The 13940-nt window shown below is 39.1% G+C and overlaps 1 protein-coding gene across 1 annotated transcript in view; it reads left to right on the plus strand.

Annotated features, from left to right (window-relative positions):
* The window catches only part of atrnl1b (attractin-like 1b), a 70727-nt gene that overhangs the window by 34358 nt on the left and 22429 nt on the right, over positions 1 to 13940 (plus strand). Inside the window, exons 21-25 of the mRNA XM_058620653.1 lie at positions 4878 to 4930; positions 6235 to 6329; positions 6892 to 6970; positions 9055 to 9212; positions 13863 to 13924. Of these exons, the coding sequence (XP_058476636.1) occupies positions 4878 to 4930; positions 6235 to 6329; positions 6892 to 6970; positions 9055 to 9212; positions 13863 to 13924 (447 nt within the window). The remainder of the gene's footprint in view (positions 1 to 4877; positions 4931 to 6234; positions 6330 to 6891; positions 6971 to 9054; positions 9213 to 13862; positions 13925 to 13940) is intronic.

Genomic DNA, 13940 nt, shown 5'->3' on the forward strand with positions numbered 1-13940 from the left:
GATGGTGTGGGTTCCTTCAGTGAAAAAAGAAAAAAGACAACGGTCTACTTTTCCAGTTTGGACGCAGAATGGATATTGGTGTTTTTGAAAGTCTTAATGTGAAGAGAGGTGGCGAGGTAATGAGTTCATATACTTTTGTTTGCGATTGTTAATGAGTATAGAATGAAAATAAAAGCCATTTACATGGTACACCCTGTTGTAGACTTGAGCAGGTGTCGATTTAATAAGGCAAGCCTTTTGTTTAGTAGTCAAATTCTGTTTTTCCTCCTCTGCAGTTGCACAGTGTGGCTTGAAAGAATATGAAAGAAATATCATATTTCTGAGTGATATTGGCACACACAATGTAGTCTATGCCGATTACTGTATGTGCCAGTACATCATATGAGGACAAAAAACCTGAACTGTCCCTTAAAATATTGCGTGGTTCATTGACTTCACAACCTCGACAGCCTCTTGAACAATGTGCCAGAAATGTTTCCGAGCAAGAGAGCTCATGAGCATGACAAGAGAGGGGGAAGTGACCTCTTCAAAGGCCCCTCTGTGCTTCCTGTTGACTTTGACAATAAATAAACGACACTTGATGCAGACGACTAAAACGTCACATTAATTTTCTGCTGCCAGATGGAACGCAACACGGTGCAAACGCGGCGCAACATCCATACAGCAGGTGGCTAACAGTTGGTTCGAACGACTCATTTTCCACCCTACAAAATCAGAGTGGGGTATCTGAGTGGGCCAAGCACCTGCAGGCCAATCATCAGCTGCTATTTAGAAAGGAGCATGTGCCTGAGCCGCTCCGGAGCCAGCTTTCTCATAGCTCCTGCGAGCCGTTATTGTTCATCAGCTTAAAATTTAGCCAGAAGTGTAAACCGCCAGAATATGTTGTTAATTCAATCCCATTTACAGAGTTTAATTAGATTAGTGTCGTCATTATCAACAGGCGTTATTTTTAGTGAGATCTTTAATCTCAACATAAAGATTCATTTTCACATTCAAACGCGTTAGGCTAATCAATTAACCACTCCCCCCCCCCCATGTGTAATGTAATTAGTGCGCCTACCTACTGACGAACAGAGTGTGTGGTGTTTTCTTTTTGTAATGCAATTTCTGGTATCTCATTACATTTAATCAATGTCTCCCCCCACCACATCCCACCTCCCCCAAACCCCTGTCAGCCACTCACTTGCACCGTCCCCGGCAATAACCCTTTAAACAAAGACCTCTGCACAAGGATGCGCTGTCTTCTCAACCCTGCACACCAAAGTACACATACACACACACAGCTTTTACACAAGCATGCACCACAGCCGCCGATGCCATTAGGACTGCCGAATAATAGCGACGGTAATGAAGTTGAAGGGTGCATCAGTGCAGAATAGAATTGTTTTTGAAAAACAATTGATGAGGTCCATGCTGTGTTGCAGTGATGAGTCAAATGAGCAATAAGAAGAGTATTATTTAGATACATACATTATTCAGGTCTCTTCTCGTGCTGAAGGTAGCAGGGGTTAGCTCCTACAGTGTGTGTGTGTGTGTGCTACCACCCTTTGCACATGTGAAGGACACTGCCTTGGTTCCTAGCAAACTCCCTGCCCTTGTGTGTGTGTGTGTGTGTGTGTGTGTATTTTGCCTGTTAAATCACAGAGAGTGCTCCAGCACAGACAAAGGTTCAAGCTGAGTGTAGATGAAATTAAGATACAGTGCTGGGGGTATCGCCTGGAGTCCTGCATGTGTGTGCACACATGCAGGTCTGTGTAGATTAAATTAAGATTAAGAGTGTAGAAGTTGCATTATCCACTTTATGATGAGTGTGTAGGCAGGTGTGTGTGTTTTGCCTGCTGTAAATTTCAGGCAACGCAAACAATCCGGGAGTGCTATTCCGCAACACCCCGTTCTCCACCCAAGTTAACAGTTATACGGGTAAACCAACACAATAGTCATTGACGTCTTTGCCATTGCCAGTGGAGAAGTTTGCCTTTCTGTTGTTTCTTTTGGCGAATCATGATTGACGTCAGAAGAAGAAAAGAAAGCACCACGGAGGGCACTTACAATGTCACAATGGATACATGTTTGTGTTTTCAACTCTCTCTTTGAAATTGTGCTCTCAGATTGCTGCTTAAACGGGGCCTGTAATTATATCAGACACAACAAGGTGTGGACTCTAAGGCTGCACTGTCAAAGTAAAGTAGGAGATGTAGGAAAAGGGGTTCAGGTTCAAAAAGCCCATGACAGCATAGGTCCTCCGTCTTTTATTATAGGGTAATAGTGAAGCTTTCCCATTTAATCTTAACATGGAGAGTTTAGGTTGAGATTCTTCCCAAGTTCAGTGTCCTACACTTCATCATTCACAACACTTACACATCTGTGGTAACATCTGTATCCTTCTTGATCGGATTAGTTTATTGTTTAAACCAAGGCTGTACTGCAACTAAAAATGTATTTGATTAATGTCTCAATTAATCAAGGACTTGTTTTGGTAAGTGGTGAAAAATGTTTATTAGTGTTTCTTCTAGACTAGACCTAGAAAGTTCCCCAAATGTATTGTAATGATATTCTGTTTACCGTTATTTTCACATGTAAGAATCTGAAATCAACTGAAACTTATTTTAATAATAAAAAAGAAACACTCCAATCAATTCATTATCAAAATGCTCTCTGATTAAATAAGTTAACTGTTACTAATCGGTCATTTTTTGACGACTTAAAAATATTACTACACATACTTTTGCATATCTGTGGCAGAATGAACTGTTGTCACATGCCTTAGAGCCACATGATATGGTCAAATTAAGCAGAATGCAAGTGTTTTTGATAATTGTTGTTTCATAACTGGTCATTTTTTCATCTTAACTGTCATTTTCATGATATATATATATATATATATTTATATATATATATATATTTATATATATATATATATATATATATATACTGTATATCTTGGGTTAGTGTTATCTTTATGAAATTATTTGAGTGTTTTGTAATTTGGATTTTGCACTTGGACATATTGCAATTTTAATTTTGCAGGTAACTGTGCAGCCCTCCATGCAATTTGTATCCGTCTATCATGAATTATTACTGTATTAACTTCAGTTACTCTTTTACAGTTTTTGATGTTACATGTCTTCCCTCCACCCTTACGTGTTTATTTTTTTTTTTGCGTTTTACCTTCAGCGGTGATACCATCCGTCTCATGAATCCAATTTTAGAGGCTGAATCACCCCCACACACACCCCCCCTCACCCCCACCGCCACCCGTCACTGTAACATCACTTACAGCCACCTCCTCCTCAGTGGCATTCTGTCTGTCTGCTCCGTGTCCTCTCTGACTCCTCGTCACAGCCTCTGTGATATTCTGACGCAAACATGTTGAATGAGTCCGCGGTGGGAGAAAAACTAAATCATGTCGCATAATAAATATCGAAATGTTTGAATTGCAGCCAAGTTTTTCCACCCCTTTCTTGCAGTCCTGGTGCGAGCGCTGTTCACTGTGTTTTGTCAGACTGAGGAGAGCAGAGTAAAGATGAACTAATTCAGAGTAAAGTGTGAACAAATAAAATGCATTTATGCAGAAAGATGGATTTTAAAAAAAAGGGAGATCGCAACAACTGTTTTCTTGTGAACACTGCAATATGTTCTGTGACATAATAATCCTGTCAATTTGTCATTGGATCACTCAGGATGTTTGTTAATACAGGGTCATAGGGGGTCATAGAGCCTCTAATTAACTTCACCCCAATCGGCATGTCTTGGAGGAAGCCATAAATCGTTTATATATATATATATATATAAAAAAAAAGGGATGTTGTCTTCTGGGTGTTGCTGTTATAGGAAGTATGTGATTCATACTCTTGAAAATGCAAAACTGAAAATGGAAAACGGAGCAGTTGTGATGCTCAGGGTTTTAAGACTAGAGTGTCTGTCACCTAACAGTGGATTGGAGGCAATTGCTGCTTTATAAGTGTCCAGTTTTCACACCATGTTTGGCCCTGGGGTAGGAGCCTCATTAACTGTGAGAGTCAGAGACGGATCCATTGTCCCTGGACATGAAGTCATTTCACACTAGCAACAGACACAAATCTTGTGTTAATCGCACTGTAATCAGTCACATGATTTCTACATGTCCCCCTTTATTCAATGAAACCGTTTTACATCGGTGGGTTGTTCAAATGGTCTCGTCTGACCACAACCCAGTTAGACTGCAGCATACTTTTTACATATTTACAGTGGGTCCTCAAATGCAACAAATGCAACTCTCTTTGTTATATATATTTACATAGATAATATGGTTTCCTGACATCTTGAGAGGCACGCTTTGTGCTTCAGTAGCCCAGTGGATACTAAACTCCCAGCATAGGGTTACCTCCAAAAACATGTGTGTGCTCTGGAGACTCAAAAGTAATCATTTTCCAATCAAAAGCAAACAAATGATGTGCTGCAAGCACTGCGAACCACCTTGAAGACTAATCATTCAACCTGAATTTGAAATGTCAAGTTGATAAACAAACAAAAAAAAAGATGTTAAATCTGCTTTGAGCTGTTGTGAACGTTGCTCACTACACCCGCTGCCTGTAAACCTGTCACACTGCACCTTTGTCAGACAAGTCATATTATGATCAGGTGTGAGGTAAAGTTTGTACCACAGCTCTGTGATGCTTTGATAAACAAAACTTTAAAAAAATAAACAAATTCCAATTAACTTAGAAACCATCAGATTATGGGTCCTTTGTCAGAAATAAGAGACTCGAGGAGGAGCCAACAGCTGGGGCTAATGCCCTGGCACTTGGCATACACTGTTCCTGATAAGAGTGTTTCTTGCTCTCAGTCTGGTTGCACTCGTCTTCATCTTGTTCTCTCCTCTGTTTTCTTCTCTGCAGATGTGACTCAGAAAACCGTTACCTTGGCAATCCACTCAGAGGAACCTGTTACTGTGAGTAATTCTCCACTGTACGGCTAACACACACACACACACACACACACACACACACACGCACGCACACCTCCTTGATTATTCTAGGCTATTCTCTCTCCTCCCCACTTTGCTTTCTCCCACTCCGCTTCCCCACTTCCAGTCTTCCACTCAGAGCAGATGGAGCATTTTAGCACTTTGGCACCAGGGGCGCTTGTTCGGTGACAGAATGACTTGTCGTGAAAATGTCAAGTGCATCAGAAGGAGTGAGTGACAGAAGTAATCAAGGAGACATGGGAAAAAAAAAAAAGTCCCCCACTTACTTCTCGCTCTTTAAAATCACCCACCTATTTGTTTATTCCTTCAGAAAGTTGTTAGGTAAACACCAAAGTCCATCATGGTAAAGTGACGCAAAGAGTTGTGCTATGAAAAAAAAAAACCCTAACAGCAAATGTTGTCTTGAGTGCCGAGTTGGCGCACATTTGTGCCCGTGAATGGTGTTCACTCTGGCGCTTGTGCTCCACGTGTTTATTAGAATGTGATGTCCTACACAGTCCTTTCATCGCCATTCTGTTTCTGACATGAGAGCCTCGGCTGAAGTTTTGTCCCTCTTAAAATGCCACAGCCTGTAACCGGGCTCAGTGAGGGAGGGAGGGAGAGAGAGAGACAAGAAAGTAAAAGCCCCAGAGCTGGTTGTAACCTCTGCACACTGCTGGGACCTCTCCTTGTGCATTGTAAACACACTTTCTGAAAGGCCGCTGACCACAGATTAACATGCCGCACTCATTGTGACATTATCAAGCCTCTTCACCGCGTGTGAACTCTTCGAGTTGTCACTGTAGCTCACGGTATTGAGCTCACTGCTGTTATCTCCCATTAAATATGTACAGAATGTATCCACTAAAAACACAATCTCAATACACCTCTACATACTGTAGAATGTTAAGTAATTTTAAACATGAAGGGAATCAATTGGTCACAGTTTGATATCAGTTAATAACGAAATACTCCACTAATCACAGTTTTTTAGGCGCGCTGTCGAGGTCAGGTATTCCTTCATGTGGTCTGCTTGATGAGAAAATTGCACAGCCTGATTACAGTCACTGGGTTTGATCACTGATATTTTCATTTCACTTGTCTCCGTCAGTCAGACCATTGCCTTGAGGTATGTTTTGATTGCACACAGCATCCTGCCAAGGATAGTGGCTCGAGCAGTGAACGGCTCAGATTGTTTGTTTTCTTCTCAAAAGTCACCTCAACTTGTTATGTAAGGTATATATACTACATATATTGTGCTATGACACCTGCTATGATCTCCTTCACAGACAATCTCCTGATTGACTACCAGTTCACCTTCAGTCTCATCCAAGAAGATGACAATCACTACACTGCCATCAACTTCATGGCCTCACCCGAGCAGGTAATCTCTTAACTTTTAACTGCTAATTGTTGATTTTGTGTCACTGTGAGAAGAAGTTGCACTGGGAACCTGATTCAATACGATGCACGTTTATTAATTGTGGAGGAACTTTGGTTTACAAGATATAGTGTATACAGAACATACAGACATCCACTGAGAAACATCCACAATGACAATCTTTGATTTTGCTGAGCTTGTGAAGTTTTTGGTTCACAGTAAAAATTTAACTGTTTATTTTAAATGCTATTTTCATTATTTACAGTCTTGAAATTCAGCAGTATTGAAATAATTTAATTCAGTCAAATTCTGTTTACAGTCGGAGCTTCATTGCCACAATTTGTTTTTTTAACAAAAGTCACATTATAGAATTAGTTTTTCTTTAAATATTATAATACTATTATAATACAAAGACAAACACAATGTCATATGAGATGTAGTTTAATAGGACATTTCTGAGTTTCAAACCCTCCTCTTCATACTTATGATTTAATGTCTGTGCTTTCTTATAATGCCACTTTAGTCTATTTCAATACACTAATGTGTTTATGTTCCTCTTCTCAAGGCAAACAAGAACTTGGACATGTCCATTAACGCGTCCAACAACTTCAACCTCAATATCACCTGGTCGGTGGGATCAACAGGTACCAGAATTGACCTTTCACCTTTCAGAGGAGACACTGTGCCCAGCCTGTCTGCTAATGTTATTCATATATTGGTTCCAGTAACAGTGAAGCAGGTTTTTTGTTTGTGATCAAAGAAGTTGATGAAAATCTTCCAAGTCTGCACAGGCTACTGTATGTCTGTGTTTCAAATTCACTCATTAGACTGTGAAAATACATGTCCCGAGTGCAAACGGCACAACTCTAATTATGCAACAAGTAAAGTTGTTTATTTTGTGCCTAACAAATGGCTTTGATCAAAAGACGCTATTTGGGATTCAAAATAGAAGTCATTGGGTTTTGTAAAATTGAGGCTATTTCCTCCAGAGTGAAGTCACTGCTGTCGCTGTTGCAACAAAATAACTTTAATATTTTTAAGCAATGGAAAGTCACTAAGCCAATTGTTTTTGAATCTCAGGGACCCAGAGCTGTTCTGCATTATTTTCTACTCCCACGTAAAATGATGTGCAAGAAATTTAATCCAGACATAATGAGCCACACAAGGTGATTTGTACAAACCAGTCAGATGGAGACTATTTGGATGTACTGTCTATGTTTACCTTTCATCTCTGTGCCACATTTGCACTTTGCACTCCACCTTCTAAAAACAAAATAATGAAATTCATCATTCAGGCGTGAGAATCAGAGTTTGCACTGGAGGAAATTTGTTTCAGCCTTTTTGTTTTGTCTTCTTTCTTTGATTAAAATAATCATTTAGTGAGGAGGTAAAGCAGATTAGGCTCTAATCATTAGAGGAATGAAACAGTCCGTCTTGGTAGTGAGTGCTGTGTCACTGTTGAGTGGATATTATAGGTCTCCTGACGAAAGACACCCAAGGACACTGCAGTGGTCCACCTCCACTGTTTACCACACGCCCTCCCTTCCTCTTAAGTTATCTGCTACTTTCTCAGTCACCACCACACTGACATTTTCCAACCACTAAACCGCTTTAACCTCTTCTGCTCCTCTCCACCACCTTAACCTTTGCCGAGCACCATTATTAATATTTGAAGTCTGGTCCCCTTTACCCTGCAAAGATATTGTGTCTCAGAAGGAGCCGGAGCCTCTTCACAATTGACAAGAGCGTGGAGCGCCTTTGGGTGGGGGTAGGAGGGTGATTTCAATTAAGATAAACACGCTCACATAGCCACACTCAAGCTGTCATTTTCAGTTCTTTTGTTTCAGAGTTGTGGGTTGGAATGTCAATGTTGAGGAGCCACTGACGTGAGGAGGAGCAAGAAATGACTTGAATCATTAAGGCAGATGGAAAATAAAGTTTTTAGTATGAGCTTTGGCTTTAAATACATTATTTTTTTTATTTTACAATATAATTCTACTTAAATTTTATTTATGGAATGAAAACGCCATCATATTTTCTTCACCAAATACAACAGATAAGCACATTCTAACATTTTTACCAGGTCATAACACTTTAGTCTTTGTAATATTCTAAGTCAAATAAAGCATATATATATGTATATATATATATATATATATATATATATATATATATATATATATATAAGCAAAACCGGAGAGGAAGATCCAAAGAAACACAATATTCACCAAGAGATAAAATGGACACAAAGTACGATAATGACTCCTCCTCTTATACAGTCTCCATCTGCTCCAAGGGCAAACAATTCTAAATTCTAGGTGTCAAATATACTGAATACATGAAGTAATACTGTTGATATGGATTCACATGATGAGTATGTGCTAGCGTGACTCATGAGTGACCTTTGGACAGCGGCATTTTAGTCCGTCTTTCAAGCTGTGGTCTTTCCCACATCCATTTAACTGTAAAATACAGCTTCTGTAATTACACAATAAAAGTGCCGTGCTCAAATTCAACTCGCATGCATTTAATGCATTCTAGACATAATAATAATAATAATAATAATAATTGGTCATGAAAGCTTTCCTGTTTTCTCAGAAGACTTGATCAACCCAGTAATGGACTCGTAATGATATGTTGCGGGCGGTTGAGCTTGAGTGTGTACAGCAGGTGAGCTCCGTGAGCGCTAGAGTGCAACATGCTAAAGGTGAACTCTTTGCCCTGGCAGCTGGAACCATTTCGGGAGAGGAGGTGCCCATTGTGTCCAAAACTAACATCAAGGAATACCGAGACAGTTTCTCCTGTGAGAAGTTCACCTTCAGAAGCAACCCCAACATCACCTTTTATGTCTACGTCAGTAACTTCTCATGGCCCATCAAGATCCAGGTAAGGACTGGCATTCAACCCTCTAATGAAGCAGATAACATTGTTTCCCCACTACATGTACAGTATGTGTGCAATCATCTAAAAAGGTCCCATTTATCAGCAATAGGTCCCAGTGCGACATACATAAAGAGAGGAGCAGGAGCATACGCTGAGCTCTGTTGTTGCTCAGGGTGATTTCAAGTGCACTTTATTCTAATTACATGTTTAATGAGCAATGTTAGCCTGCATAGAGGCACAGCTGTGTGGCAAGCTAAATTAAAGAACTGTTTAACCTTTCCTTCACCCTCTGAAAAGAGACTATTGAGGCGTTTGATGTGGTGGACAGGGTAAAACAATATAACGTTTGCTATTTGATGTTTGTGGTTTTTTTAGGTTTGCAGGTAAATAATGTAGGTGAGAGGGTTTAGCTTCACAGGAGATGAAAGTAATGCTGCAGTTGGCAGGATCACTGGAAAAGTGGGTGATTGTTTAGTTTCATATGCAGGTTTTTAAAGTTTTAAAGTTCTCACGTTTTTGTATTGTGGCCTTTTTGTGATGACCCAGGGCAATCTCTCCATCTGCTGATATTGACATGTCTTTTTTATCACATTTATTGTCCAGTTTTTGGTAGCGATGGGAGCGCTTGCTCTCTGTCTGAACTGACCTGTGATTGGTCAGAACTGCCAACGATGCGTCATCTTTAGTCTGTAAACGGAGACCGGAGAATTATTGATCAGTAATGGCAAAGATATCTCCAACTCTGCCTTTAAATGGGGGTGCAGTCCACAAAATACTAATGTGACAGTTACAAGTATGAGTATGAGGAAGGAGCACGGGGAATATGCAGAAATAGACTATAACCAGCAGCGGTTGCATCTCTCTTTTATTTAATGTCTCAATGGTAATTTGTGAGTTGAATTCACACTCGCGACACCATATTTTCCCAATTTTGTTTCTAGAAAACAAGCTTTAATTTTACTTTAAGTCATTGCACTGAAGTGGAATCTAATTGTCAGTGCTACTAAAGCTAAGTTTAGACCTTTGTCAAAGCCCAATGTCCACACTTAAGATTGACTCTTAGCAAATTTTTAGAGGTTTATTGGCAAACAAACAAATAAACAAAGCATCAGAGCATGGTGAAAACATAATGTCTTTGATAGTGGTTATCTAATTGTAAAATAGGAATGCAGTTTGATACCTAATATGGAATATTAGATATCATGTATCAAATGTACTGTCATGTATCAGATGAGTATGCAGCAATCATTACATTGAGATATAAAGGATATTGCACGTTGTTATAATTTATTTCTAAAACAGCACCTCAGTCAAAGGTAAAAGCTTTTACTAAGAACTGTGATAGATACTGTTATCATTTCTCGTAATACCACACAATACCCTTTTTGCTCATTAGTCCGCTCCCATATATTGATTTTCGTATTCGTTCTGTCTCTCCCCTTTTACATGGTGGATGTTTGGACCGTGGTGGGCTGATAATGTCTTTGGGGGTCAGTCCATGTGGAGGTGGCCCAGTAATAGTTTTCTATTAGATTTCCTGGCCAGCAGTCACTTGTTTTTTTATGGACTGGCTTGAGCCGTGGAAGCAAACAGCGTCTGTAACAGGATAAGGTCTCTGATTCTGTGCTTGCCTTCATGACGCAGGGGAAGAGCGTGGACATGGACCAAGTAAAACTAAATTTGAGACTGCACTTAAGAGCCCTTGTGCTTGAAACTCTAGCGCGTATCTTTCAAGTATCAACAAATATTCGTTACATATCCCTTACTATTTTCCAAATGAATTCACATAATCCTGATTGAGCCTAGCAGCTCTCGTGCTGCACACAGGAAGTGATTCATTTCAAGACAGGCAAGAGGGAGTGAGAATTTAATTATTTCCAAAGTCACTAGAATTGTACAGGTCCTCAAACAGGATGTCTTTGATAGGAAACCTTACAAGCGCCCTCTGCTGGATCATAAGGGGCACTATCTCAAAGGGTCTATGAGACTGAGGCGAGGCATTTCAAACATAAACAAAGTCGACACGGCTCAAATGTGTGCTTTACACCGCACATTTGAAATAAAATTGAATTTCAAATAAAAAGTGACAACCCTAGTTTCTGGTTTAGCTTGTGGCTAGTTCACCCATGAACTTTAAAATGTACAATTCTTTAAGCTGACAGAGCATAAAATAGGTCTCCTTGTCTGTCCATAAAATGTACCAGTCTGGGTTTACAGCGAGGGTGGGAACTGTGGCGTGTACAAGCGCCCATGCTGCCTCTAGTCCGACTCTGGTTCCACTGAAGGTTTATACAGTATGTAGTAGGTGTTCGACTACCAATCTTATTATTTGGTTGATATTAAAGCGACTGCATATCTGCAAACATGACACCCATGAAAAGTTTTGAAAGTTAATTCCATCTAAAAAAAAAAACAAAACAATTATTCAGGATTTTGACAGGATAAGTGCTCCTTGTCCCTGCCTACTCCTGCACTGTATACACACACAAACACTGACTCACTCAGGTCTGACAATATTGCTTGACAGCACCCATTTTCAGACGAAGGAACGCGGCATACAAATAATGTTACGTCATTTCTGTTCACAGAGAAACAGAGGCAGAATAATTGTGTTATCAACAGCAAAAATCACCCTATTTTACATTTTTCGTAGTCTGGCATGCGCATGATGAACACATGTTTGTTTGTTCATCCAGGCATGTGGTTAATGTCTTGGTTGAACCTACAGGAGGCAGAACACTCGCCTCACTTACACACTGTGAATTCTCAGGAGTTTTTTTTTCTGCTGTGTTCTCACATGGACTCATCTTCACATTATACAGAATTAGCTTTGAGGAGAAGTGCCGAAACAAACATACAGATTTATGTTTTTGCATTCATTCCATCTGGAATTTGTCTGGAAACTAGTGCATGTGTGCAAGTAATACAAATGTAATAAAAATCCACTTCTACCAGTGATTCCACTGATAGGCTGAGACCATTGATATTAAATTAACCCCACGTGTATTACTTTGACCCCATTATAGTGTGTGGGGAAAAAAAGGCACCTTAACATCAGTGTGATGTGTGTGTGCTCTTGAGTCGTGTTTGCCATGTCAGTGAGCATTTAATTTCAGATCACTGATTCTTGTTCTCCGCTTTGAAGAAATATCAAAGGTGGGAGAGTCTTGAAGGCGAAAAAGTCGTGGACAAAGATAGGTCCAGCAGAGCTACAAAACCTCAAATAGGTCGTCACGTCAAATTTGGCACACATAATTTGAGGATACTTAAGAAGATCACGTCGTTAATATGTAAAATAATTCACTGCCTCTGCCCTGTTTTAGACTCAATGCTGCAGAAGATGACGTTATGTTTGTGCATCAAAATGCTCTCAGGGCAAAGCATCTGCACTCGATAATGACATGTCATGATGATGTGGTCTAACATATGATTTCAGCTGTAAGGAGTGTGTGTGTGTGTGTGTGTGTGTAGTACCTCCTTTAAAGAAGGTCAAACATAGTTCTTAGCCATTATCCACTGAGCATTTATAGTTTATTTCTGTATTCTTTATTCTATAGTGAATTTTTCATGCCGCTACCATTTTAACCTTTGCAACAGGAGCTGTCTGGAGAGGCTGTCTGTGGTTCAGAATAAAAACAATGCTCACAATTTCAACTCGCAATACCTCCACATTTACAGCAGTTTATTTATTTTCCGAGTTATTAAGATGTTTTCTTTTTGCAGTTGTGAAATTCTTCACCAACTTAAGGTTCTCTCCCTCTTATCACCTGTTTCCACCAGATTCAATCAGTTTTGTGTCACTGCCGGAAGCTTTAACGGAGTCAATTTAGATGATTGTTTATACCAATTTTTTATTTTTTTTTGGAGGATGTGATGTTGTGATGTGTTTTTCTCCATCCCTCTGCCCCTTTCACGTAATTGCTGCAACTTCTTGCACATTTCTAGCTGTGGCTTAGTTGTGGAGGTTAACGATAAATGTCCAACTATCAGGAATTTAAGCACAAATTATGACCATATGCATCCATATGTATGCTGATATCGTTATTATTATTATTAGTAGTAGTAGTAGTGTTATTGTTATTATTGTTATTATTATTATTATTATTAGTAGTAGTAGTAGTAGTAGTAGTAGTAGTATTGTTATTATTGTAATTATTATATTAGTATTAGTATTATTATTATTATCAGTAGTAGTATAATGTTAATAATTATAATAATTATAATAATAATAATAATAATAATAATAATAGTCACCATCATCGTCATAATAATTTAAAAAATAACTTTGTCACTTTTTAAAAGAAAGTTTAAAACATGCTTTTACAGTGAAGCCAGTGAAACAATCTTATTTATTAGAACAATAAAGAACCAAAGCAGAGATTGTACAGGAGGTACAAGATAGCAAAGACAATGAAAGGAAGGACAGAAAATGTTTTTATACGTTATAAAAAGTAGGCAGGGCTATTATGAATATATATCCATATGAGTTTATTCCATTCTTGTGAATGCCTGTTTTATTGTGACTTTACACATTATTATTATTATTATTATTATTATTGTTTATTTGTTATTTTACTTTATTATTTATCTTGCATGTGTATTTAATATAAATATCCTGATATCCATCTGACCGTGAGCTCTTCTTTCCCTCAGATTGCCTTCTCCCAACACAACAGCATCATGGACCTGGTCCAGTTCTTTGTGACATTTTTCAGGTAAGTGAGTGAAACC

The sequence above is a fragment of the Solea solea genome, chromosome 21 (assembly GCF_958295425.1).
Source record: "Solea solea chromosome 21, fSolSol10.1, whole genome shotgun sequence".
NCBI classification, from domain to species: domain Eukaryota; kingdom Metazoa; phylum Chordata; class Actinopteri; order Pleuronectiformes; family Soleidae; genus Solea; species Solea solea.